The following is a 26499-nucleotide window of genomic DNA, read 5'->3' as shown; positions in this document are numbered from 1 at the left end:
GTCCTGTTCATATGTGTTCTAAAAAGGAGTTTGGAGGGGGAGGGGTTAGGGATTTCGCTCAGTGGTAGAACATTTGTCTAGGTAGCATGTCTGTGTTCAGTCCCCAGAACTAAAAAGGAAAGGAAGAAGTTCCGATTCACTGGAGTGCTGACAGACAATGAGCTTGGTTCCCCTTTTATTCCTATGCACCCTTTTCTATCTATCAGTATCTTCCTTTATTGACTTATCTGGCTGTGATCACCGACAATCATTATGTTCTCACACACAAATGTGAGCTACATGGGAGAAGAGGCTGTACGTTTCAGATCCAGGAGACTCCTAGGCACAGAGAAGCCCCTCAAATGTTGGCTGAAGCTATCTTTGTGATTTCTTCCCCCTTCCCGTTTTCTCCTTCTCCTCTTCCTCTTCTTCTTCCTCTTACAGGGTGGGATTATGAAACAGGGTCTCTCATGTGTTTAGGTATTCAAACTCATTATGCAGCTGAGGATAACACTGAACTTCTAATCCCCATGGATCCTCTTCCAGAGTGCTGGGATTACAAGTAAGTACTATCGAGTCTGGTTTATATGGTAGGCAAGCACTCTACCAGTTGAGCTAGTCTTGGCTCTAGTTTCTAAATCCAAAATAAATTTAAAGGAAACCATAATTTAGTGTAAGCTAGATCCCTGACTATCCTTTCTATAATAATTCTAATTTACACTCTAAAGCCTCTAGAGCTACAAAACCCTCATGTTTGGGGGTGGGTGTTTTTTTTTTAATTTGCTGATTGCTAGCCTACAGTTAGTGTCTGCTGACTGAAGAGATGCACAACAGACAGGGGAAGCTGGCAATGTGCTTGCCGTCCTTTCAGTCTCCTAAGGAAGCTGACATGGCAAAAGGAACACTCTCTCTTAAGTAACTTCATTTCCTGTAGAGCAAAGCAGATCTGCATAAACCTGCTGGAATTCCACAGTGATGTAACTGCCAAGCAGAAAGATCTAGGTGGTAGGCGGACTTTCAACCTCCACTTTGAGAAGGTATGGGAAAGAATTGCCAAGAACATGAGACCATCCTGGACTGGAAAAGATGTTGAGAGATCTGGTGTAGTAGGGTACTTGTAGACCCAGCATGGATGGGAGAGGGCCATGGAGGCAGGAGGATCAGAAGTTTAAGGCTAGCTTCGGCTATATAGAGTTTGAAGCTAGCTTATGGTATGGTATATGAGTACCTGTGTCAAAAAAGAAGAAGGAGGAGGAGGTGGAGGAGAAAAAGAGAGAAGGAAGAGAGGAAGAGGAAGAGGAAAATGAAGTTAAAGACACATATGATGAGATATGTTTGTTGTATGTGGATGTTCAGACTTAAATTGCCACTGAGTTAAGTCTACCCCTGATCATGTCCCTAAGAGTCTGCAAAGTAATTGCAAGTACCTCTTCCGTCCCTAGATTTCCATGTTTTGGGGTGTGTGTGTGTGTGTGTGTGTGTGTACATAAAAGTCAGAGTTTGACATTGAGTATCTTCTCATGTCAAGTTGGTCAGCTACAGGGATTCACCAATCTCTGCCTCTCCCGTTCTTCACAAAGACCTGGCCAGGTTTAGTTCCCAGAACCAAAAGGGAAAGAGTTTCCATTCACTAGAGTGTTAACAGACTTTAAAGTTGTGGCATCTTTTCAGTTCCCACACACTGGGGTCACAGTCACTGACCACTGCACACAGCTTCTTTACGGTTGCTGGGGATCTGAACTAAGGTCCTCAGGCAGTGAGTGAATCATCTCCCCAGTCCAGTCAGGTTAAAACTGAGCACCTCCCATGTCCCTCTTATGCAGTCCTCTCATGACTGAGATGTTTCTTACTTGCATTCCCTTCAACTGCAATTAGTTCTTTGGATGACCCAACTCAATTCTTACCCACTGGGCAGTTAAACCGATTCAGACTCTTGTACATTTGGTATAGGTCCCTCGCTCCATGGAAGAGGTTATGAAGAACAACTCATCTCCCTGCTTGCATTTCACTGTGTAGTTTTAAACAAACTGCTTGCAAAGCCCTGTGTGCTGAGCAAATGCCTCGGCCATTGTGGATGTGGTCCTTTCACCGTTCACGCTTTCTTGCGATATAGCCCTTCTACCAATAGACACATTTTCTCTGCACTTTCTTAGAGAGCTAAATTGCCATCCTCAGTAAATTTATTTGAGCCAGTTCATCACCAAATTCTCTTCTCTTTTTGTGACCAGTGCTAGTTGATCTGTGTAAAGTCATTTTTATTCCCCGTTATTTTCTCACTTCCTTTTAAGAGCTAGAGCACAATTTACAAGCTCTTCATTATTCTATTAGATGGATGTACCTCATTTTCTTATTAAATGCTGCCAGTGTAATAGCATGCCAGTATCAGTCTTAAGGATGGTGAACAAGGGTCAGCATCTGGGATACTTGAAGCAGAGAAAACCAATTGCAGTGATGGAGAAATAATTTAAGTCTTAGACGGAGAGGACTGAATATGATATTTGAATCTCCAGGATGACTTGTTTTTCTACAACTGGACCCTGCTTGCCAGCACTGTCTTTTCTCCTCTTTCCAAATACACTCACGGATTAAAATCCTCATGGTCTGTGTGACTGCTGGGCAAAAGAAACAGACTGTCTGTGAAAGGCACAAATACAACTCAAAATGAACATATCCGTGTGGTTACGTTGGTCTGTACCTCTCTGTATCATGTATGTGTCCATGCTACGTAGGTTTTTCTTGAATTATTCCAACTACACCGATATTCCTGCCCTGTGGGTAAAAGTACTGCAGTCAGTACTAGCTCTAAGCTGCTGACTGTTACTGGTCAAGGATGATGACAGTAATGATGCTGATCCCTGGGAACTTAGGTGGCGCAGTTACCACCTGCCAGTCAGTGAGCTGAAGGCTTTAATCCTCAAGCCCAACAATCTGGAAAGTAGAAAGTATTGCTTCTCCCCCTGTGGATGAAAACATGGAAGAAGCACAGAGAGTTTAAAAGATCAACCATGTTATAGAGAAGCTCAGATTTAACCAAGAGCGTCCACCTTTAAACATGAACACTGAATCTCTATCCTAAAATGCTCCCCTGGCTGGCATGTGCCACCACTGCCCACCTCTCTCTCTCTCTCTCTGTGTGTGTGTGTGTGTGTGTGTGTGTGTGTGTGTGCTCGTGCACCAGTGTTGTTTGTTTTTCGAGAGAGTGTTTCTCTGTGTAGCCCTGGCTGTCCTGGAACTCACTCTATAAGCCAGGCTGGCTCAAACTCAGAGATCTTCCTGCCTCTGCCTCTGCATCCAAGTGCTGGGATTAAAGGAGAGTGTCACCACCCCCCAGCTAGTGCCAATCTCTTAAGAAATAAAAAGTATGTTATGATTTTACATTTTCTAACACACTAAGAAGTTGTTGCCTTGTATTATTTTTCTGTGATAAAATAACCAACTGAGGTAACTCAAGGAAAGGAGTTTATTCTGGCTCACAGGTTGAGGCTGCAAGTCCGGGCAGCAGGAGCCTGAAGCAGCTGCTCACACTGTCTCTGTAGACAGGAAGCAAAAGGGAATAGATGTTCTTGCTTAGCTATTTTTTTTTCTTTCATTTAATCCAGAACTGCAGCCCAGGGATTGGTGCCATCCAATGTTAAGGTGGGTCTTTCCACTTCAATTTAACCTAATTAAATAGCCGCTCACAGGCATGCCAAGAAACCAACCTGATATAGATAATCTCTCATGATGTGAACCAAGGTATGTCTCCTAGGTGATTCAAGACCCTTTCAAACTGGCAATCAATACTAGTTGACACAATGGGAGAGGTGTTTTGTTTGTTTTTATGGGGTTTGTTGTTGTTTTGCTTGTTTGTTTTTTGGGACAAGCATTTATCCTGTAACCAATGTTAATTTACAGCTGTGACAAATCCTTGGAAATCTGGGATGGCTGGCATAAGCCACTCCAGATTTACAGAACTCATTAAGTAATGTTAAATAAAGGTTTCTACATGTGGGGAGCCTAGACATTAGCTATCCCCTTTCTACCCACCTCCCCCCCCCCAAAAAAAAACCAAACTTGCAGATGAAGTGGAAAATTAGCAAAAACTCAGAAAAATTTAAAATCTTCAGGTAAGATAAGAAGACTGAGCTGACCTTATGTGACAGGGAAAGCGCAGACTTCCTTTGCCCCCAAATCTGTTCAAATGATATCAATGAACCAAAAATGGAAAAAAAAAAAAAAAAAAAACAATTTAAATGAAAACTCATGCTGGACAGCGGTGGTGGCACACGCCTTTAATCCCAGCACTTGGGAGGCAGAGGCAGGAGGATTTCTGAGTTCAAGGCCAGCCTGGTCTACAGAGTGAGTTCTAGGACAGCCTGGTCTACAGAGTGAGTTCCAGGACAGCCAGGGCTACACAGAGAAACCTTGTCTTGAAAAAACAATAACAACAAAAGAAAGAGAGAAAGAAAGAAAGAAAGAAAGAAAGAAAGAAAGAAAGAAAGAAAGAAAAAAGGAAAGAAAGAAAGAAGAAAAATAGAAAACTCATTGCTGGAAACAGTAAAGTTTCAGTTTTCTGGGAATTACAATCCTGCAAATCTCAGGTTGTTATCTGATCTTCTCCAAGGGCACTTGCTACTAAAATACCTAAAATAATCTGGTTTTACTTGTACCACCTCCAACACATAAAGCTTAAAAAACATATTACTGGGGGCTCATTGGTTAAGAGCATTGGTTGTTCTTCCAGATGTCCTGAGTTCAATTCCTAGCATCACATGGCAGCTCACAAATGTCTGTAACTCCAGTTCTAGGGGACCAGACACCCTCACACAGACATACATACATGCAAAACACCAATGCACATAAAAATAAAACCTTAAAAACAAAACCAAAACCATATTATTGGGATTGGCAAGATGACTTGGTGGTAAAGGTGCTTATGGCCAAGCCTTATGACCTGAGTTCAAACCCTGGATCTTACATTGTGGGAGGAGGAACTTCAACACATGTCTTCTAACCTCCATAGCCCTTCTCAAACAAACAGACAAGTAAATGAAAGCTTAAACTTTAAAGCATATTATTAAAATACCTTCGATATTTTGAGACCTCAATTATTTTTCAATCTGTCTAGTCTAGAGAAATCTAGTTTAAAAAAAAATCAAGTTGCCATTTAATTAAGGATATTGGTATAAAAAGGGGAGGGGGGAATTTCCTCAGGACAATCAAAGTAAGTTCCTAGGGTTTCAAACTATAGCCAGGAACCACAGGAGGAGAAGCTGGTATAGGCTCCTCTGTCTATGAAGAGAACTTCCCCATGGGCTACTCAGCCTTCCCCCTTAGGGAACCACCACACAGGACATCTTTTATTGACTAGGCCACACTTTACTTTATTCTCTGCTATTTCCCCATTTCCCCGCTTTGTTTCACCCTTAGCTGATGCCAAATTAGTCTCTGGTGGTCTGTAATGACCAGACTACTTGCAAACATTAAGCCATTTCCAAAGCAATAAAACCAATTGCTTTTTTTTTTTTTTTTTTTTTTTTTTACATTTGAAGGTAGATTTTTTTTCTATATTTCTTTTTGACACAAACCATTCATTTCCAGAGGCCTTTTTCTAATCAAATGCATGTTGTTCACAGTTTATTGGGTAGAGAGCATGCAATCACCTTCACAACCTTTTAAATTTGTATTGGATTCTAAACTCCCATGTCTTAGCTCTTGGGCATTTTCTTTGATAAAGCCCTCCTACTTTTCAGTCCAACAAAGACCAAAGACTTTGGGTACAACAAATGTTTAAGTAACCACTGAAGAAGAGGCTTCAATTGTGCGGGTCTAGCTGGCAATCTGTGGAAGGCCACAGGACTGGCTCAGAGATAACACTCTTGCCTTTCACCTTGCGGTCACCAGTTTGAATCAAGCGGAGATTAACAGTGTCCAAGGGTTGTTATCATCTGATGATGGCTTGGGAGCTGATATGAAATAAATTGCTAGTATCTTCTGTCTCCTTGCCTGAGGTCACCTGGTTCAGACTATTTTAGGACCAGATCCAAATCTTGGCTGCAATGGTGACTCTAAATGGAAACCTCTGCAAAAAGGATCAAATGCTAAATAAACCCAGAGATTATACTTCTTCTTACACTAATGAAAGATAACCTTTCAGACAAGGCTGGCGGTGAGGGTCGGGAAAAACAGGCGAGGTGTGTAGATTAAGAATATCTGGCCCAGGAGTGTTTATCCCACCCTGTGTCCCCCGTCTGGTTCTGACCCCCTTCAGTCCAAGAGTGTGCAGCCGCATCTTCTTCCTTTACCTTTGCTTTGTCCACCTTCAACAATCACCAAGCTTTAAAGGAAGTGAATTGTAACAGAGCCGGGCAGAGCAATGCCTGACTCTAGTCCTAGTGTCTAAGCAGAGGCAGGAGACTCATAACAAGTTCCAGGCCAGCAAATCCTACACCAGGCAAGGATACATGAAAAGACAGCGTCTCAAGATGTCTTGGGGGTGGGGGGTATAAATCACAGAAATGAAAAGTGTTTTAATAGAAACACTAGGGAACTGAGTGAGGCATGGGTGTTAAGCTTAAGGGACAGAAATGTAAGGAGACACTTGGGAGGCAGAGGCAGGCGGATTTCTGAGTTTGAGGCCAGCCTGGTCTACAGAGTGAGTTCCAGGACAGCCAGGGCTATACAGAGAAACCCTGTCTTGAAAAACAAACAAACAAACAAACAAACAAACAAACAAACAATCTGTTCAGCCTGGCTGTCCTGGACCTCACTCTGGAGACTATGCCAGCCTCAAGGTCAGAGATTTACCTGGCTCTGCCTCCCAAGTGCACCACCACCATCCAGCAAATCTTCTAAATTTTTAATTCATGGCCAAATAATTGTTTGGTTGTTTTGTTTAAACAGGCTTCATAGTCTAAACGAAAACATTTTACTTGTATGTGTGAAAACATTTTACTTGTATGTGTGTGTGTGTGTGTGTGTGTGTGTGTGTGTGTGTGTGTGTGTTATAGGAGATTGTACATGTACATGGAGCTTTTTATTTATTAAGCAAGTGTTCTGCCACTTTTTACACCCCAGCCTTAGATTTTCTACTTTACATTTTATTTGGAAATACTACTTAAAAATACACTTTGTTTATCCCTTTTTAATTTGAAGTTTATTATACATAAACAATTTTATGAACAACCATCCAAGTCAAGCCTACCTGGTCCAACTTAGAAATACAGGGACTTCTGATAATGTTTTGTTTAAAAATAAAACAAACTTTTAGCTGGATGGTGGTGCTGGTGGTCCATGCCTTTAATCCCAGAACTTGGGAGGCAGAAGCAGAGGTAGATCTCTGTGCACTCATGATCAGCCTGATCTAGAGTGAGTTCCAGGACGGCTAGACCTACATGGAGAAGCCCTGAAAAACCAAGTCTTAAAAACCAAGAATTTAAAAAGATAATAATTAAATAAGTAAAACAAGCTTTTAGGAGTTAAAGGTGGATTTGCCTTCCACAGGGCTGCCAGCTTGTCTTGAGGTTGCTGAGAAACAGTTTCTACCTCTAAATTCATTGTTTGCCATCAACATACATGCACCACACAGAGGAGCGGCTATTCTGGATGGTTATAGATTCTATTGTGAGCTTGGTAAGCGTATCAGACATAGGATACTCTCATCTTCTCTTGGCTATCTTTTATTAAAAGTCTATATCATTATTGTACAGCGTCATCTATGCACATTAAGGGGAAGGGGAGGAGGGAGAACAAGGCTGTGTGCCTGCCCAGTTTGATTTATTTATTTATTCTAAAACAAGCTTTCTCTTTTATGTAGCCCTGATTGTCCTGAAACTCACTTTATTAACCAGGTTGGCAATGAATTCACAGAGATCTGCCTGCCTCTGCCTCCCAAGTGCTGGGGTTAAAAGCACATACCCCCATGCCTGGCTTATGTGCCCATTTTAAATGTTCAGAAATCCGTTAGTGGTTTAATCAACTCCAACTGCAAGTGACTAAACGTGTGAATGACCCTTTATGTGCCAAAGTCTCCTGCTGCTTCTCAGTCTCTGAGTTAGAGGAACCACTTTAAGACTAAATAAAATAATAAATTCATACATTTATTTTAAAAGTGAATAATCAATAGATGGGTGCTTCTGCACCTTCTAAAGCTTCGAGTGGTCAACTTAGACTAGAATTCATAATTAAATCAATTTTATGAACCAGAAGGGCTGAACAATACATTTCAATTACAGACTTGAGTTAACTTAAATTTTTCTTGTAGCTTTCCCTTCCCAGAGACTATTTAATTTCATTCATTTATGACCTCCTCTTCCTTCTCTTCCTCCTGCTCCTCCTCTTCCTCCTCCACGAGGGGTTCTTCTCCTGACAGCACTGGGACTTGAACTTCGGACTTTATGGATGTGAGGCAAATGTTCTACCACAGAATTGTAGCCTCGGGTGAAATATGTTGTTGTAAACACACATACACCACACACATTACATTTTTTCCCCAAATAGCTGCCTCTCCTATTAAAATTTTCCTAACACTGAGCAATACATTTTATTGGAACTCTCGAACCAAAAAGAACTCAAAGATGACCAAATGTGCTTGCTTTATTAGTGGGGAAGAAACGGGCCTGGGTGTGCACCAGTTGTTTAAACACTAACTCAAAATTTGTTTTAGGCCAATTCGTTAAAGCAGCGGTCTAAATGGGCCCTGGCACAACTCAGATAGCTCCATACACCAGCTGCTAAGCCTTCCTAGTTGGTAACGGAAGCCACCGCCAAACGCCCTTAGGCCTTGGGTGTTGGGATGGAAGGACTTCTGTCAGGACTGGGGACAGCATTGACTGCGGTCCCCAGCCTTGAAACACTCTGTCTCAGGATGAAGGCCCAGCGCAGGTCAGAGCACAAAAGCCAAACCCAGCTCTGCTCCTGCATTTGCTCACCCGCAGGGAGCAGAAGAATGAAGCCTGGCTTTCTTAGCCACCAGCCGGGGGTTGTCCTGCGATGTGTGAAGGGCCGGGCGCTCACGTGGGCAGTATGAGGGGGAGATCTCTGCCTCACGCCCGTCGCCAGGGCTCTCTGATCTTTAAGATCCTTGGCTCTCCCAGGCTCCCCTCGCCCCTCCAAAGGCAGGGCGGCATCTTCGGACTCTGAGTCCCGAGCTTCTGCTCCCCGAGGTCAGCGGGACTGTCCACCGCATAGGGAAGCTGGAGGCCGGACCACGTGCGGCAGCCAGGAGGGCTTAGGTCTCCGAAGAAATTTCGAGGCCTCCCTCCCATCCCCCGGGTTAAGAGAGTCAAAATTTCAGTGTCCCATGCAATTGGCCAGAGAGCTGCCTCTCAGCCACTAGAGTAATTTTCTCCTTCCCCAGATCAGGTCACTATTAGGGCCGCGGCTTGCGGGAAGGGGATGCCTCCAGGACCGTGCAAGTGTGCAGTTTGCAACCAGAGACATTCTATGGCTTTCTGCTCCTTTTCCGGCGCTTGCTTCTTGAGTGAAAGGTGGGAGTGGAGAAAGGGAACGCGGTGCTTTTGCCAAGTAGTCCCCAGAAACCGCGGAACCCACTCCTTCGGGCCTCTTCCAGCCGGGCTTTGGCGCTGTCAGCCAGTGCGCAAAGGCGCCCCCACCTCCCCGTGGAGAGCCCTTGGAGGGAGGGAGTGGTCATTTAGGGATTGGGCTTTAAGATAGCCAAGGATATCTAGTCCGACATCCCCGGCCCAATATCCTCCTCTCCACTCCACCACCTGCAAGGGCTTCGAACTTCCAGAACCACAGCTTTTCAGGCAGAGCTCCGTTAAGATCAAGGAAAGAGTGCTGACTTCAGCAGCACGTACGCTAAAATTGGAACTATTCAGAGAAGACTGGCTTGGCCCCTGTGCAAGGATAACGCGCAAATTCATGAAGTGTTTTAAAAAATGAAGTAAAAAAAAAAACAACAAAGCATAAACCAGGGAAGGTGGGTGGGGACAGTGGCCATAACCCGCCTCCTTACATCTGAAGGTGACCTTGTGCCCACAATAAGGTTTTTCTCTTCCTCTTCCCAGAACTGTACTCGGTTGTTCAGAGGTTAAATGATGAACGTAAGTCTCAGGCTTTGCTGGGAACAATGCCTCTTCTTAAGAGCACCACAAGTTTAAAAAAAAAAAAAAAAAAAAGGAAAGAAAGAAAGGAAGAAAGAAAGAAAGAAAGAAAAGATTTAGCTGTAAGTTGATAATAGAGTAGCTGTGGTCACACATCCATTGCCCAACTATTCAGACTCCATGTTATCGCATAACGCCCATTAGGCACCAGTAATCCTCTATCAACACATTTTACAGACATTTGAATGTTAAGGAGATTGTTATTAATGGTCCATGATCCTAAAATGTAACCATTGGTTCTAGAAACATTTTTATAGCTCCAAGTTTTGATCGGCTGAGAGTAGTCGGAGGCTTCTAGAGATTAAGGTTGTGAGACTGGGACAGGGCCTGAAGGAGAATATTCACGGGTTGTCTCTAAGGACAACCTTGGTCTGAGAAGGTGGGCACGAATGCCAGCAGGCAATATTTCCCAGGAAGTATTTGTTGGTCCCTTCATGAGCAGTCCAAGGTGGGTGAGGGAAGAACCCGGAGACCAGACGTCTGCTGCACATAAGCGTCTTGTTTTTAAGGACGTCTCCAGGCTGGAAATGACCCCCAGGGATATCAAGTCGACTAAGGAATCCTCTATGTGAAGGTCCCTTTCCCATCCTTGCAAGTGGACAAGTTAAGACTGACACGAGGGATGGGGGCGGGGGTGGGGTGGGGTGGGGATTCCATCTGATTCAGGAACATTTTTTTTCCTCTTGGAACCAACTTGGGTCAACTTAGACCTTACCACTATGTTTGCTATGGGATTCTTTTTTAATTCGGCTTGTTTATTTGTTTTCTTCAAAATACCGTTCCAAGCTAACAAGTGGAGGCAAAGGGGGAGGAGGTTAAGGAATCAAAGTCCTAGACCTCATGCTGTTTGACTTTCCCTCCAGGAGCAAAACAGATTTTGAAGCTGCCCTTCCCTGAAGAGGGTCTGGCCGCCCAGGCACCCGCAGTCATCTTTGACTAAATGGGTTGGACCTGGCAGGGCTCCTTTATTTGAATCTGTTTATTGTTTGTTTGCAATCAACAGCAGGTTGGTTTTTAAACGTAGTGCTGGCAGGAGGGGAAGTCGGGCCGATTCTCTTTAGCATTTGGGAGGGACCTCCTTAGGTTGCATGACTGTTGCAGAGTAGAAGGCCTTTCAAATGCATTACCTACTTCCTCCCCTCCAGCTACTTCCCCATACGCAAGTTGCTAGCTTCCGTTTCCTTCCAAATGTTTCCATTGGAAAAACTACCTTTTCCAAATAATATATCCATATACATCCTGCTTTGGAGTATAAAAGAATTTTTAAAAAACCGGTTCAAGTCACAGGGCTATTATAAACAGTTAGAAAGAGACGCTCCAAGCAGTTCTACACTATGTGTCTCAATACACAGTTTCACATGTAATGTGAAGTCTGTTTGAGACAAATCCTATAATCTGTGCAGTTGCACAATCAATCCCCCCAAAATATCCGGGTAGCTCTCGTTAGGATTCTTCCTCTCCCTACTGGAGTAGATGGTCTTCGGTCTTTTATGCCCCATCAATCCAAGGGCGGAAATATTGTTTCTGGAAGAATGACGTTATCAGAGGAACCTGCGTAGACAGGGTGAGGGAGGATTAGGAAAGAATAGCAGAGGTGCTTAGAGCTTCGGTCGGTCGCAGATTTAAGTATGCAGATGCTGTGATAATGACGCACAAAAGAAGAAGGGTAACTGTCTTTCCTGATGGTTTCAAATTATAAAAATTAAAAAAAAAATAAATCTAGGCACAGGTCAAGTACTTTCCCATACTGTTGTTTTCTGTTTCTTTTTGTACAGGACGCGCCTAGCTTCTTTGTGTGCGTCTTTTGCATGACTAAAACACACCTCTGCACGGTATAGGCACCACCTAACATTGACAGATGTGGTTTGGGGTTACAGCTTTGTCTTAATAACAATAGCGAGCTTCTCTCGGGACGTGCGATGTCGGGTTCGAACTTGTGTTGTGACTTTGGCCTGGCTGGTGGCTTCCGATTAAATGGAGCCGGGTACTTGTGTGAGGCCTCTGCACTGCAGGTAACTAAAACCGGACGTTTTGGGAACCTGGCGCTACCTAAGACACCGAAAGCCGCTTCCCCATCCCAGAACTTGCTTCTCCCCCTCTGGGCTGCGGCACCGAATCCCAAACCAGCACCAGCCAACGTTCGTGGGGAAACGACAAACGGGACTGGGAGTAAGGGAATGAACGAGGCTGAGTTTTCTCAAGCTTCAGAATCAGTACCCGGCTCCTAACAGAGAGCAGAGCTCGGTGTACTCATTAAGTAAGCACCTGGCTGTCCTTGAAAGTCCCCAAGGGCAAACCCAGCGGGGCGCCCCAACCCGAGGCGCCCCAGGAACCCGCAAGCTGAGCGACCGGCTTCCTCCAGGCTTCCGGGAGCAGCTGTCCCCTCCCCAGCCTCCTGCAGCGCACAACCCCCCAATCCCAACCTCCCAAACGCAGCTATGCCAGTCGTCCCCAGTCTCCTCCAAGTACGCCTTCCCAGCTTTGGCTAGATCGACGCCGTTCGCCTGCCTCTGGCCCGTGCGAAGCTAGACTTTTATTTCCCCGACTCGCTTTCCAAACCCAAAAATTGACTTAACACCACTGGGTCTGTAGAGTCCAAAGGACACACACCATTCTCCCCCCACCCCCTTTCCGGCCTAGCTTGGTGGGGTGGCTGAGGGCGTGGCAGTGAGCTTGGCTGTGACTCCTCGCGCTCTCCAAGTCTGTGAACTGGGTTTAAGGGACCTCGAGGGAGCCCCCACGAGAGTCACCAGGCTAGGCCAGGGACTTCATCTCTGCCCGGCAGAAATGTGTGGCCCAGGAGCCGCCATCTGCACCCTTCGCCCCAACCCCTCCGATCCTCGGGCACAGCTAGGGTGATTTTCCTAGGAAACTACAGTTTGTCAACAGATTTAGGAAAGGTAGCCCTGAAGAGGGTCTCTGCAGCCTTCCGTGGGCTGCCTCCACCAATTCGGGCGCCCGGCTTCTGCAGCTGTTCTTTCCGGACTTCCGACTGGAGGGGTGGGTGAGGGAGCGTTCAGATACAGAAGAGGTGAGATCAGAAGGAACAAGGCGTAGAGAGGGACAGTGACCGTTTTTTTAAACATGTAAGTCCCGAAAGTCGGAATGTTATTGGCTTGGCTGAATTTCTCTTCTTTGTCTATGACCGGAATACTCCAAAGGTGGAATCCAAAGAGCGGCGCATCAGATCTTTGTAAAGCCAGTCTCCGTGCCTCACCTCTGCACACCCCCCATAATTATATTGCTACCTTGCTTCCGGTTAAGCAGCTCTCAGGCTCATTTGGAGCCGAGTCATTTCAGTAGGAAATATCAAGCAGAATGAGACTTACTAACTTGATTAAACTAAGTCTTGACTAGGAGTGGCCATCAGAATTCTGGATGTCTTTAAGCCAGTGCTAGCTTCCCACCCCCTCCCCTTGGCCTTTGATCGTGCGAAATCCTTTCTACTTTGGGCCTCCATTCAAAGCGATTAACTGTGTGGTCTCAGTTAAACGAAGTTGTGTAAAAATGACAGAAAAAAAAAATGGATTTAGAGACTTCCTCTAACTTCGTTTACAGACCCAGCAGAAACCAAGTCATTTGCTGAATAATCCTAAATTTGCCAGATATTCTTGCTTTTAAGGCACTTTCCCTGTCCTTTCTAAAGTTTCCTGAAAACTAAAGGCTATGTAAGAAATTGGTTATTTGGGAGGTGCTTTACTACTGAATCAAAACTAACAAACACAAGACCCAACAACCTAGATCTAGGAAAACCTAAAGCCTCTGGGTTCCCAATGTCACTTCAGGGAAGCGTACAGATGAATATATCTCCAGGTCCAGGATGATCTTAGCCATCGGCTTGGCAGTCAGTGGTGGCTGTAGAGTTTTATTTAGCAGTAAAACCATTTTACTCATTAGGCCAAGATTAGATGGGATTCAAAAAACACAGCCCGGGATGGGAAATGAAATGAGCAGAAAACAAAATGGTTGCAACTGCTAACCTTCATTTGCAATGTTACAATCAAGAGCCATTGAATTTTGGTCAAATTTAAGGACACAAGAGGTTTAAGGTGGAATTAAGTAGGTTTTTCTGGGAGGAGCACCAGGGATCATTGGCCATGGCCTTTCTAGTATCTCCTACAACCAAAAAGGGACTCTCCCCCTCCCCCAGGACACACACACCACAAGGCACGAAAGTGGGTGCCTTATGTTCGACTACTGAAATTATAGGTTTTTCAAGTTTTCTGAAACTCTTTTGTTCAGAAATCATTTCTGCCTGGATTCCATTTGGATTCGATTGCACTCCCTCTTCTCTCATCTTTACTTCAGCCTTTTTTTTTTTTTTTAAGTAAAGGAAAAAGGGGGGAAAATGCCCTTAGAGAACTGAAACAAGAAATTCTTAACATTCTTATTTTCTGAAATATTCCAGCCCACCACCCCATACTTTGCAAAACAAAACACACAAATCCATCAAAAACCATACTGACAAAGTGCCTAGCAATTCAATTCAAGCTTGGCAATGGCTGGCTGGGTGGAGTTCCAGTTTGGAGCAATCCTGAGGGAAGTTTACAAATCACTGTCATACACTGCTAGCTCATTCACAGATCAGCAAGAGAAAAGGTAAAAACAGAAGGAGTGAACTGACTAATTTCTTCTCTGCCTTACAATAGACTGTGGGGCTGAACACAGGGCTTTTCCTTCAGAAGCAGTGGTATAAAATTAAACTAGACCCAACGTTGTGCTAGAACCATTTTAATATAATCATACATATCTGCCAATCCAGGAAGGGTTTATGCATATATAACTTCCAGTTAACATCTGCAAGCATAAATGACAATGATCTCAGTTTAAAATTCATCAGGGTCAGAGCAATTGACCAATGTCTTTTTTTACTGCCAGGCTTACCAAACATTAAATTACGGGTGAATTAGGGTCCTTTTGCTTCTTCTCGATCCTTGTCCAGAGACAGCAAGCAGGGCAGCTCACCTCCAGCCACAGGTAATCTTTCTAGATCAGTATTCAGTTGCTCTGAATTTTGCTTGTAATTATAACCTATTTAATCACAGAAGAACCCCTGTAGAGATGGAGTTCAAGGTTGTATACAATAACAGGAGATCACAGTTTTGAAGTCTAGCACAGATTAAAAACCACAGATGTACCATTTATATAAGACACACACTGATTGTCTCTTAAACTACATATTGACTCCGTATGAGCGTCATCTTTTTTTTTTTTTAAATAAAGTAGTGCATCTAGGACAATCAGTCGCACAGGTCACACAGCCCTGAAAAGTTTTTCAGTGCCAACTACCAGTTGGTCATGAAACGTGAATGAGCTTGGGACATTGTCCATTCCTAAGATTCAACCAAAGATTGGTTAAAACACCGGATCACCTCTGCTTTGAAGGCTGTGACCTTCCTTCCCTCCCCTCACAACTCAGTTTTGTTTGATTTTTGTTTTGAGTGGTGTTTGGTTGCATGTCGCTAGAATATATTTGATCAATCATTTGCAAATCAGGAAACCAATGATCTAGAACTATAACAGAATCTTAAGTAGATTGGTTTGTCCATTTCAGGTTGCTGGTTGATGGACCCTTCTAAGGTCTTTCCTTTTCCCTCTATGCCTCTCGGTAACTTTGATCAGGAGTCTGAGAGCATCATCCCACCTAACGCTTTTAACCAATACCTGGCTAAAACTGGAACGTCCAGCCCAGCATATTTAAAAAAATCACCCACAAAAAAAATAGCTTCTACAGGTCTTCACAAAACCTGGAATTTCCATGAAGATGTCTGATCTTTATAATCCAAGCAGTCAGCATTGAAGTTAAGCTTCCAAGAGGCAGTTTGGTCCTTATAATCCAAGCAATCAGTGGTTGAGTTAAAACCCAAGCTTGAAGCTCCATATCCCTGGGTGGAAAGAGAAGCTGGGGACTGATTGAGATGGCTGGTAACAGCATTGGTACCCATGGGACTGAGTGTGGCCCCTGGTCCAGGAAGCTGGTGATGCATAGGGGTCAAATAAGATCCACAGTCCATGCCCCCAAAGTAGGAAGTTGAGCCAGCATAGCCTTGACTATAACCTGAAGCCTGAGTATAGGTCATGGGATAGGACCTCTGCATGCAGGAGGAGGAGGTGGACAAGGGGTCAGACAGTGGGGAGATGGAAGCTGGGCTCCAAATGGACACCGGGGCACTGCTGCTGGCAATGGTTGGGACTGAGGTACTAGAGGGGGGAGTGAACTGGCCACTTGTTCCACTCTCTGAACTCACTTCCCGAGCTGGAGAGGTCTTCTTTTTGGCAGGTCTTACTTTATTCTGACCTCCGTTCTGTTGCTGCTGCTGCTGCTGGCGGCACTTAGCTCTTCGATTCTTAAACCATACCTTGAAAGAAAAAGAAACTTCTTTAACATGGACTCGACAACTCCAGAGCAGTCCCAGATTGCATAACTACATGATCAGACTTAGAGACTACTCATAAAACACTTTCACCTATATCTGTCCAAATGTGGGAAAAGTCCATCTTATAAATAATTCATAACAAAACAATGTAATCAATGTAAGCTAAAATTTTTCCACTTTGCTTTCCTATTTTGTTTCCTCTATATACACACACACAGAGAGAGAGACAGAGAGAGAGAGAGAGAGAGAGAGAGAGAGAGAGATCACTGTATTTTGGGATGACTATGTCTTATGTCTTTTAGAGGAACGTATTCTGTTGCTGCGTGCCACCCAGAACAGACTGAGTTCAAACAGTTTACATTGCACTGTCCAGGAAGCAACAGCTAATATGGAGGTTGGTTCCACGACCTAACATTTTGTCTCTCCTAGACTCATGAAAGAAATCTCCAAGAAGACATGCTCCTGTGGAGAGGAGATCTGAGCCAGTGTCTGCTGAAAGCTTCTTTGTAGTGAATAAACTGACTTGTGTGGTTTCTGCTTTGAGCTCAAAGACAGACCTCAATATCAGTCTCAAGCCTTAAGTCTGTGCCTTCACGCACAACATACTCTGTTCTCTACGCCAATCCACTGATTTGTTAACTTAAAACTCTATGAAAATTCCCTTTAGCAGGAGCCTTGTGCATTCTCTGCCATGCAGGAGCTTATGATAGTAACTACAGAGATTTGTCCTACCTGTAGGTCCTGGCTCTTCATAGCTCTGGCTGCCCTGGCACTCTGCAGATCAGGCTAGCCTAGAACTCAGATATCTGCCTGCCTCTGACTCCCCAGTGCTGGGATAAAAAACACCACATCTGGCCATTGGCTACAGATCCTTGATTACCCGTTGAAGGAATTCTCTCCATTTGGGTCTTATAAGTGTGGCAAAAGTAGTACCCCCCCAGGGCCAGCCTGAGCAACATTAAATATCCCGGGCCAGTTTGTTTCTAGTGAAGGCTTTGGGTCAAGACTTACAAGTGCTAAATTTTTTTCTAACTCACTTTGAAAAATCCTGTTTTCTGCTTTGTAGTTCACACTGATGTCTGGCACTTTCAAAACCATGTCATACCCAAAGGAAGTGTCTTGTGTGGGCGTGTCAGGGGACGGGGGGTAGGGGGAGATGAGCTGCCAAGCACCAAAGAGCTGCATATAGGGCTGCTCTCCAGTCAAGGGGGAGACTTCCTCCCTTTCAGAATCAAATACGGACATAACTAGAGTTAAGAAATGAAAGTATCTTTACAGATACTGTGTGAATAGTCTGTTAGATGGCAGAGCTGGAATTCTGAGCTGTCCTCCAGAAGTCAACCCCACACACTTTTATTTTGTCCTACTTACTTGGTAAGAGCATCTTTTTTTTCTGTTGTCACCAAATTAGGTGTGGCCTTGATAAAGTCATCTGCTCTGTTTCTTCTTGTGTGTGTGTGTGTTTGTTTGTTTGTTTGTTTGTGGCTGTCCAGGAACTAAGCTCCATGCCCCTCCTCCCTCCCCCAAGTCCACAAAGAAGATTGCCATACAAGGACCACATGACTACCTTTGAAATCTGCCCTCCCCTGTATCTCCAACTTCAGGGACTCTTGAGACCTACAGGTTCTAGGACTTTCTGAGTGCTTCTGAAGTGCTACTCCAACCGTACAAGCTAGGCCGGAAGACCCTGGTTCATATGATTAAGGAGGGACAGGAAGAAAAAGGGTAGTAGTACAGGAAGAATAGTCTACTGGCTCCTGAGGGTTTAGAAATTTCAAGCCCTTCTTAGGTCTGGGAAAAGGGTCTCAGGCCCTATTGGTTCGTCAGAATAAACCAAGATTGAAGATGGGCAAGGTCAAGAAAACCAGAGTGTCTACATCTGCCCTACCTGCACCCTGGACTCTGGCAAGTTGATTTTCAGCGCCACTTCCTCCCGCATGAAGATGTCTGGGTACCGGGTCTTGGCAAACAGAGCTTCCAGAACGTCAAGTTGTGCCCTGGTGAACGTAGTCCTCTCCCGCCGCTGTTTCCGGGGGGTGGCTGCAGGACAAGAAGCCCAGGGCCCTTTAGGGTGGGGGAGCAGTTTCTCAGTCACAGGACTTTTGCCTTGGTCCTCAGACTCCCCGACCTCCCTCCTCTCACCCCTTTCAGAGCCTCACAGGACACACGACCTCCCACTACAGTGCCTTCCCCCCCCCACCCCCCACCCCCACCGCACCGCCTCCGGACCACAGCTACAAATGACTTGAAAAGCTAACAAAATAAAACAAGGAGTCACAATTCCCACCCTGACGCCCAGTTCTGGAAACAAGCAAAAAGCAACCGCCAGACCACACTAGAAAAAGCTGTCTAGTAAAGTTTAAGGCTCTGCAAGGACCAGAGGCTCAGAATGACGCAGCGAACGCGGAGCCAGTTCCCACGGTATTTTAACACCGCAGGGACCTTTGTTCTTTTATCTTTAAAACGGGACATAGTTCATACTTTTTTATTAGTACTTGGTTGGGGGGGGGGGAGGGAGGAATCTGACGAGAAAAGAAAATTGCCTAGCACCTGGAGGGTAGCCACACCTCTGAGGATTAAAGGGACGGGGGCATCGACGTACCGGAAACCCCTGGAAGCCCCTGACAAGGGAAACCTTGTAAGGGACAGTAGGGGAGAGAATTCGGCTACTCCCAGAGAAGTAATAGCTAGGAATTGGGCGTGGAGAAGTACACAAGAGCAAGCTCAAGTGACAAGGTCAACAACCTTCCACGACCTAGTCCAATGAATGTCGCCAAGCCACTCGAATTAAGAATGGAGCGGTGTGATTCTCTGTTACTACTGCAGACCCCAGATTCGCCTCTTCCCAGCCTCTTGTTCTCTCCTGGGTCAGTAAACGCTCAGTGGCAGTTTCGTGGCAAGAAAAACACATTGGGAACCCTGCCTTGAGATTGAGTGAGGACAGCGCGCCCTGCAACCTCGGAGCTCCAGAGGGACGAGCGTGGAGAAGAGCGTCGAGAATGCCGCGGGACTCACTTACCCGGGTAGCCCACGGAGGGATGCAGCAGGTCCATACCGGAAGTGGTCAGACTCAGCCCATTGACTGCGTAAGGCGGTTGCTTTAGATAAGACATCATGCTAAGGTTGTTTGGAGGTGCAAAGTCGGCCCAAATTGGGGGGACCCAGCCGGACGGTCTCGATTCGCCTGGAGTGGACAGGGTCAGGGTCCTTGGTGGGTGGATTTGGAGTGACCGAACTAAGGGCAAAGCAAACAAACAAACAGAAAATGCTGGTTTACTGCTTCGGAGGGAGCAGCTTCCTCCACGTTCCAGCACTAACTAAAAAGAACCCGGGCGACTCTGGGCACAGGCTTTTAAAGGAGTTGCAGATGTACACACACACACCCCCCGCGCAGTCCCCCCACCCCCCAGCAGCTCCAAAACTAGAGGGGATGGAGTGAGACCAGATAAACCTGTCTTCCCCACCCCCACCCTAAACTTAAAAAAAAAAAAGAAAGAAAGAAAACCGACCCGAGGAAAGCAATTACAATCTGCCTTCCCCAAGAACAAAACCCCACGCCTCCAAATGCACGCACTACATTCCTATCCCAACATTTGCATAGGACTCATTGGCTGGCACTAGCTAATTGTCTCAAACAAAACTTGATTGGGGCCATTTGCAGAGACAAAGAACTCTTTGGCTAAATAAATAATGCTGATAACAAAGCCCATTGGTGAGAAACAAAGAAACAATTCAAGAAATCTACCTCTTCCCAGACTGTGGCCTTTCCCTGGCTGAGGTTTTAATTATCTTAGCTTTTTTTTTTTTTTTTTTTTTTAATATTATTACCACTTTCAACTGCTGTGAACCTAAAATGTAAACGCATTCAACGTTTAAAACACCAACTTGCTGAACAACAAACTTGTGAAAACTGCCCAATCACTATTCTCCCATATTTGAAGTCATTTCCAGTAATCATTTTCACCTAATTAGTAGTCTGGATAATTAGATTTTGAAGTAAGTAACAGATTTATTAGGGTTTTGGAGGACCTTGATTATATGTGTCTAAAGAACTATAAGCTAAACAAACAAGTATTTAACTTTTAAGCGACACCCATCAAATATTTAATTTAAACATACTGAAAAAAAAAGAACTCTTTGCTTTCCAGAAATGCTGTAGATAGAATCCTAACCGAAGTAAAGTCAGATAAACTGCTGCCCCCAGGTTTTGCAAGTCTGGAGGGGTGCATTCCTACAGCAAACTGCTCCCAAGGTTTTGATGTAAGGAGGCTGCAGATCCTGTGAGAGGCAAATTTTCTTGGATTTTGGATTCTCAGGGGCTGCAATGGGAGCTGCCTTTCCCACATTTTAAGGTTTGAAGTTGATAAACATACAAAGCTATGGAACGAACAGGATTTCTCTCTACCTTTCAAATTTCCTACAATTTTGTAAGATAAAGAGCTGGGTGGGGGAAGAAAAAGAAAGTTATCTGTGTTCCTTGACTGAATCCCCTCCCCCAGGTCGATGTTAATACAGGCAAGCAATGTGCCAGGCTGGCTTTTATTTTCCAAAAATAAGGCACTTTAAGATCTCGGCTTTGAAACTTTGACACTCTGGGAAAGTTCCTCAAAATGGCGGATACAATACTGAGTTCTCTGTCACCTTTGTAGTGAAAGTTCATTAATGAAAAATTAAGACTTTCGGTTTTCATATTTACCTTGCTTAAGAGACAAAGGCAAAAACTTCACAAACAGAACTCAACAACTGTGACTTCTTCCTGATTTAAACTCTGAACACAAGTCTTAATTTTCCACCCTAAAATATGATTTTTGTAAATGTCCTCTTTAGAGAACTGGATTATTAACTAGTAAAACTAGTTGCTTTTGCAAAGAACACTTTATATTCTGTATTCCTCCTTCCAAGATCTAGCTATTTGGACGACCTGTGAAAGCAACATTCTTTAAAAACACAGTCATTCCTTATTTAAATACCCTCTAAAGAGTTCTTTGAAAATACACTTTTGTCATTTCCTTGGACAGTTTTAAACTGTTATATAGGATGTTAAGATGGTTAAGTGTATTTATTTACTAGTCTAGCTCTCTCCCAATTAGAACACCTAAACACGTCATTCAATAAAAGCAGCATGTTCTACGATAAAAAGCAGTAACAGAAAGTTCAGGGCGAGGTCCTTCTTGGAGGGCCAAAAACGGCTCAAAATGTCAGGGAAAACTATTTTCACTTTTCCTCTTGGAGGTGTGGGCGGGAAAAAAAAAGAAGAAGAAGAAGAAAACCCAAATCCAAACCACAATTACTTTTCCACAGCGAGCTTTGCTAATAAACACGGCTAGATAATAAAGACGGCTGCCGGCCCTTCCTCCTAACTTTCAGTCTGCTAAGGATTCCATTCTAGCTTCCTCTCTATGCACAGTGCAAAGGTGGGTGGGGGTGGGGGACTCCCTTTCTAATACATAAGGGTTAATATGACCGCTCTCGAGGCGAGATGGCTTCTGAGAGAGCTCATACCTAGGAGCGAACGGCGGTAGCGTGGCGAGTCCCCGAGTGCCCTCTCCTCCAGGCGCAAGCAACTGGGTCCGGCGTTCCTGCCCTGCAGCCCCGCAGATCAACAACCCTGATGCCCGAGGTCCCTCTCCACTGCCTGCGCCGGCCTGCACAGCCTTATATCTAACGGTCAATTCGTGCAATCTGTCGCTTCCCCCTCCAAGCCCCCCCCTCCTTGGTGGTTTTTTTTTTTTTTCTTCCAAGAAGCCCATCTACCAGTTGCTGTGTCCTCGCTCAATAATAATTACCTCGTCTGAGAATTAATTATAATAAATGTTTTCTTGATAAACTAACGAGATAATCCGAGGGGCACACGTCCCTTAATTACAGGCCGTCGTGCTCAGCTCTGCTTCTCGTCCTGGCTGATTAATTTTCTGCATGATAGAAAGGAAACAAAACTTCGCGGACTGGCGACTTGGCCTGAGGCAGGAAAGAGGAGAGAGCCGGAGGGAAGGAAGAAAGAGGTACGCGGGCTTTTGGAAAACAGCCGGCGCCAGCCTCTGTCCGGCCAACTCCAGTGAAAGTTTCTGGCCTCGGGGAATCAAGATCTTCACCACCCGCTAGGGAGGGAGAAAGAAATGTGCCAAAAGGTTGCTCATGGCTATTAATGATAGTTCGGAGAAGCCCCGGTGTTAGGTCTGGAAGAAGCCTGGGTGTCTACCTTACTCTGGGGGAGGAGTTTTCTCTCAGCTCTACTCTAGTGCTAATAACTTTCGGTGACCTGAAAAAGTCCCTAGGTGAACAGGCCTGACCCCCAAAGCTCTGGGATGGAGGACACAGTTTCAAGCGAAGAGCAACTCCTCTCCCGGTCTCCTCCCCAAGTGGTCCACGCGGCTGGGCTTGCTTTCTTCCTCCACACACCCTTCTCCCTCCAAAGGACGAAATCGGTTCAGGGCTCTAAGGTTTTTAGATTTTCCAGTGAAATCGGACTAGTCCCTTGAACGCATCAACACCGCCACTTCTTCGGACTTTGCCGCGCGACCCGTTGTCCAGGCCGGGTGTCAGCAGGGACCCTCCAATAGTTCGTTTTGGGGACAGGCCGAGAGCAGGGGCTGGGCCTCGGCGAGCCCCTCCATAAGAGGCCGGCCTTGACCCACGACACTTCATTGTCCCCAAGCCAGAAAAGGCAGTACAGAAGTGCTCAACGGGCCACGATGATACCCCAGACACAGAACAACTGAGGACCCGAAGTCCTTCCTAGGGAGGAATTCCGGGGTCTCTGACCGGGAGCATCCAGGCGCTCACCCTCACTTCTGTCCTCCCCAGGTGCGCGCGGAGGCTGCAGCGCGCGTGCCCTGAACCACACTAGGCAGAGTCGCCTTTAAAACCTGTCCAAATAGCGGCCTCGGCCTGGTGATCTGGCCCAGGAGCCCCGACCTCAGTGGGCAGTGCCTGGGTTGGGGGAACTGCACCCCTAAGGATGGGGAGGAGAGGAGTTGTAAAAGATTGAAGAGCCCTAGAGGCTTTGAGAAGAGGCCGAGAGCAGAGCCCCACTAGGCTTGGGGAGAGAGGATGAAAAATAGGAGATCAGGCGGCGCGGGAGTAACAAGACGCCAGCGCTGCCGCCTCCTCGGTTATCCACTCGGGTTTCGGCTCCCGTTGCAAACTGAGGAGTCTGGAGGCAGCCCGCAGCCCCCGCCGATGATGGAGGAGCCGGCCTTCGGGCGCTCCGGCCTTCGGAAGAGCCCACCTTATTATCATTGTCTTAATTTACCAACCTAGGTACATTACACAAGCATCATTTTGTGATGGACTCTTAAAAATGTCCTTGGAACCAAGCCTAAGGACTCCAGAGAAATCTAGGGGCCAAAATGCAAAGCTCGCGAGCAGAAGCCGTGAATAGCGTGGGCATCAGAACAAAACCCCTCCCCAACTCCCAGATTAGACTCGTAGGATTTCTACGACGTTCTACAGTAGCAGCGACCCCCAGGAGCACGCGCTCTCGCTCCCTCCCACTCCCTCCCTCTTCTACAGATCGTCCATTTTTTCCTAATGGTCATTATTTCATCTCAAAATTCTCATTAGAAAAATAAAATACATCACCCCCACCCCGGAGGAAGTTCCACGTTCGCAGAGTTGCACATTGGAAGTGCGGAGGTCACTGCGGACTGGGAGAACACAAAGATATCGCTATAGACAAGACAGACGGACACTTACCTTACAGCCGCATTGGACGTTAGGAAAGAAAAAAAAAATCAAATTATCCTTCAAAATTCCAAATAGCCAGCTATCCTAAAAGAAATCAAGAACATTCAGTTAAAAACCTTGTAGTCTTCACCTTTCCATAAAAAGTCAAACATAACCAAGAAAAAAATTAAAAGAAAACATAAAATGAAGTGGCCAGAGTTGTAAACAGGCGTGTGTCTGTCTACGATACATACAAAGTAGATGTGGCGACTGGGCTCCTCTGGCGATTTTTATTTTTAATAACAGTGGAGGCTGAGTTGGAGCTGAGGAAGGTTCCGCTCTCAGGGAGATTTGCTGAGAAAGCGCCTCTCTGGCAACTTTTTGACGCAAACTCTCCAACCAATGGCAGGGAGAGAATGATTGACACATCTAAGCCAGAGGGAAAATAATAAAAACACACAACAGGGGGAGGAAAACAGGCCGCTGCTGCACGGGGGGAAGAGCAGGCAACAAATCCAGGCCTCCGACACTACCAGAACGTTTTTTTAGAACATTGGGCTGCGCTTAAAATATACATTCTGTGCCTGAGCATGTGAACTAATTGTATAATTAAAATGATGGACAGAAAGGCCTCCCTCTTCGGTCTTTTCTTCTTCCTTTATACCCCTTTCTTATTCTCCTTTTTTTTTTTTTTTTTGTTTATATTTTTGAGAAAGGACACCAAACAACGTAAGGCAGGAAAATATTTAAGTCAAAACTAGGGGAAGGAAGGAGGGGGTAGTACCCGGTTTTCAATCCCAACATTAGCAAAGAATGTGTGGGTCTGAGGCAGAACTCAAACCCAGGCTCACGCTTAAAAACAGGGCTGTTCTCTTAAAGAGATCCAGCCGGCACTGAGGGAAAAAAAAGGTGAAGACGGACGAAGCCGGCACTGAGATGTGAACATGCAGTGTAGACAGAGAAAGATTCACAAGGCTATGAACTATCTAAAAACCTCGGCGTCCTCACTATTCTTCAAATCCTGGTCTTGGAGCTCTGAGTTTCCGGGAACAATTTTTCGATTTGATAAACCCAGAACAAGATGCAAAAGAAAACGAGAACTCCCAAGTCTACCCCCAGGGCAGATTTCGGGCCAAGAGCGGAGATACCTCAAATCTCTCGGGCGTGAGTGTGAGATGACAAAAAGCCCCCAGTAGAAACAGTTTCTGCCTAAGAACAAACTCCTGGTGCTGCAGGGCCTGGGAGTTACCAGGAATGGAGTCGCCCTAGCCTGAGGCTGAAACTCAGGAGCTGGGATGCATCAGGACCAACCAACTCAACTTCTTCAAGTCCAGATCCGGGCCCCGACTGTTTTCACAAGCATCAGAGTTTTCTAGAAGAGCAGAAACACATTAGACAGAGTATTAGGGGACGAGAGTGGGGTGGGGTGGGGGAAACAAATGCTACTGCTGGGTGTGTGAATGGAGGATAGGGTGGGGGAGAGGACAGCTTTCCCCTCACAACTCCCAATGCAGAGGAAAACAAAACAAAACAAAACAAAACAAAACGAAAAAACCCACCTCCCCCTCACTACCTCAATCACTGCCACCACTGCTAGTGGGCCCAAAGAAACAGCTCGTTTCCTTTAATTTGGGGACCTATGTTAATGAAGTTGGTAATTAATTCGTCGCTTTGTTGTCGGTTCTTATACTGTATGTGTAATCAAATGTGGCCGTCCTTGGGATTTACAGCAATTAGCGAATTACGGGAGTGCGCACGAGGCTGCAAGTTCTCGGCAGCCCGACTGGGCTCGTCTCCGGCTCGGCCTTAGGCTGGGCACTCCGCTGCCGCAGCAGACTTGCAGGTGTGTCCTAACAGCGTTGGGTCCTGGAGGCTCCATAAACCCTAGAGCGCCTCGGGCTTGCCCAGCTCTTCCTGGATCCTCCGTAGCTGCTCCAGTCCGAAGAAACTCCTGGCTGTTGCGTTCCCTGGAGCCACGACTTTGTGGGGCCTAGGCTTGGGGGGAGGGTGAGTACGGATCTTTCCTTGTTACCCCGCCCCCACTGTGCAGAAACACCTGGCGACTGTCCCCAAGCCCTTTCATTTAGCAGAGGTAAACAAATGTCCCAGGCAGTTGTCCCGCGTGGCCCGGGCTGTGGGAAGCAGGTCCTGGCTCTTAGTCCGAGCCAGCGTGCTTTGTACGATGGAAGGGCAAATACACGCGAATCTCTTGAAAAAGAGGTTATTTCCCACCCCGAGAAAAAGAGTTCTCCCCAGTTTGATCATAATGATGTTGAAAGCATCAAAGAGCGAAAAGGAAAAAAACGACCGTTGTGGATGTAGTGGAGCAAGGCCTTGGGGACAGTGGAGGTGGGGTGCGGTAAAGAAATAGA

At 45.7% G+C, this 26499-nt stretch overlaps 1 protein-coding gene, 1 long non-coding RNA gene and 1 other non-coding gene across 11 annotated transcripts in view; 2 read left to right on the top strand and 1 right to left on the bottom strand.

Moving 5' to 3' along the window:
• Positions 1-9756: 9756 nt before the first annotated feature.
• LOC117706495 (U6 spliceosomal RNA) lies at positions 9757-9863 on the top strand. The gene has a single exon (XR_004606577.1). It is a non-coding gene; the product is annotated as a U6 spliceosomal RNA (small nuclear RNA).
• Positions 9864-14800: 4937 nt separating this feature from the next.
• Otx2 (orthodenticle homeobox 2) lies at positions 14801-26012 on the bottom strand. 9 transcript variants are annotated; one of them, XM_076931139.1, is made up of 6 exons: positions 25873-26012; positions 25276-25499; positions 24158-24232; positions 19482-19697; positions 18351-18526; positions 14801-16444 (listed from the first exon to the last, which is right to left on the bottom strand). In XM_076931139.1, the coding sequence occupies exons 4-6, from the start codon at positions 19576-19578 to the stop codon at positions 15824-15826; spliced, it is 894 nt and encodes a 297-aa protein (XP_076787254.1). In that variant the 5' UTR covers positions 19579-19697; positions 24158-24232; positions 25276-25499; positions 25873-26012; the 3' UTR covers positions 14801-15823. The 9 variants fall into 9 exon arrangements, with proteins under 9 accessions (XP_076787254.1, XP_076787255.1, XP_076787253.1 ...); XM_076931140.1 differs by having other exon boundaries at positions 25885-26010; XM_076931138.1 differs by lacking the exon at positions 25873-26012 and adding an exon at positions 25701-25839.
• Positions 26000-26499, top strand: part of LOC117705961 (uncharacterized) — an 86420-nt gene continuing 85920 nt past the window's right edge. Inside the window, exon 1 of the long non-coding RNA XR_004606456.2 lies at positions 26000-26134. This is a non-coding gene — a long non-coding RNA (uncharacterized LOC117705961). The remainder of the gene's footprint in view (positions 26135-26499) is intronic.

The sequence above is a fragment of the Arvicanthis niloticus genome, chromosome 3 (assembly GCF_011762505.2).
Source record: "Arvicanthis niloticus isolate mArvNil1 chromosome 3, mArvNil1.pat.X, whole genome shotgun sequence".
Lineage (NCBI taxonomy): Eukaryota > Metazoa > Chordata > Mammalia > Rodentia > Muridae > Arvicanthis > Arvicanthis niloticus.
Note: the sequence above shows the minus strand (reverse complement) of the source record. Positions and strands in the feature narration are given on the sequence as shown.

Coding starts and splice junctions, on each gene's coding strand:
- Otx2 (XM_076931139.1), bottom strand. CDS start 19,578: ATGATGTCTTATCTAAAGCAACCGCCTTACGCAGTCAATGGGCTGAGT. Junction 18,527..19,481: donor TCCCTCCGTGGGCTACCCGG/GTAAGTGAGTCC, acceptor CCCACCCTAAAG/GGCCCTGGGCTTCTTGTCCT. Junction 16,445..18,350: donor TGCCAGAGTCCAGGGTGCAG/GTAGGGCAGATG, acceptor TTTTCTTTCAAG/GTATGGTTTAAGAATCGAAG.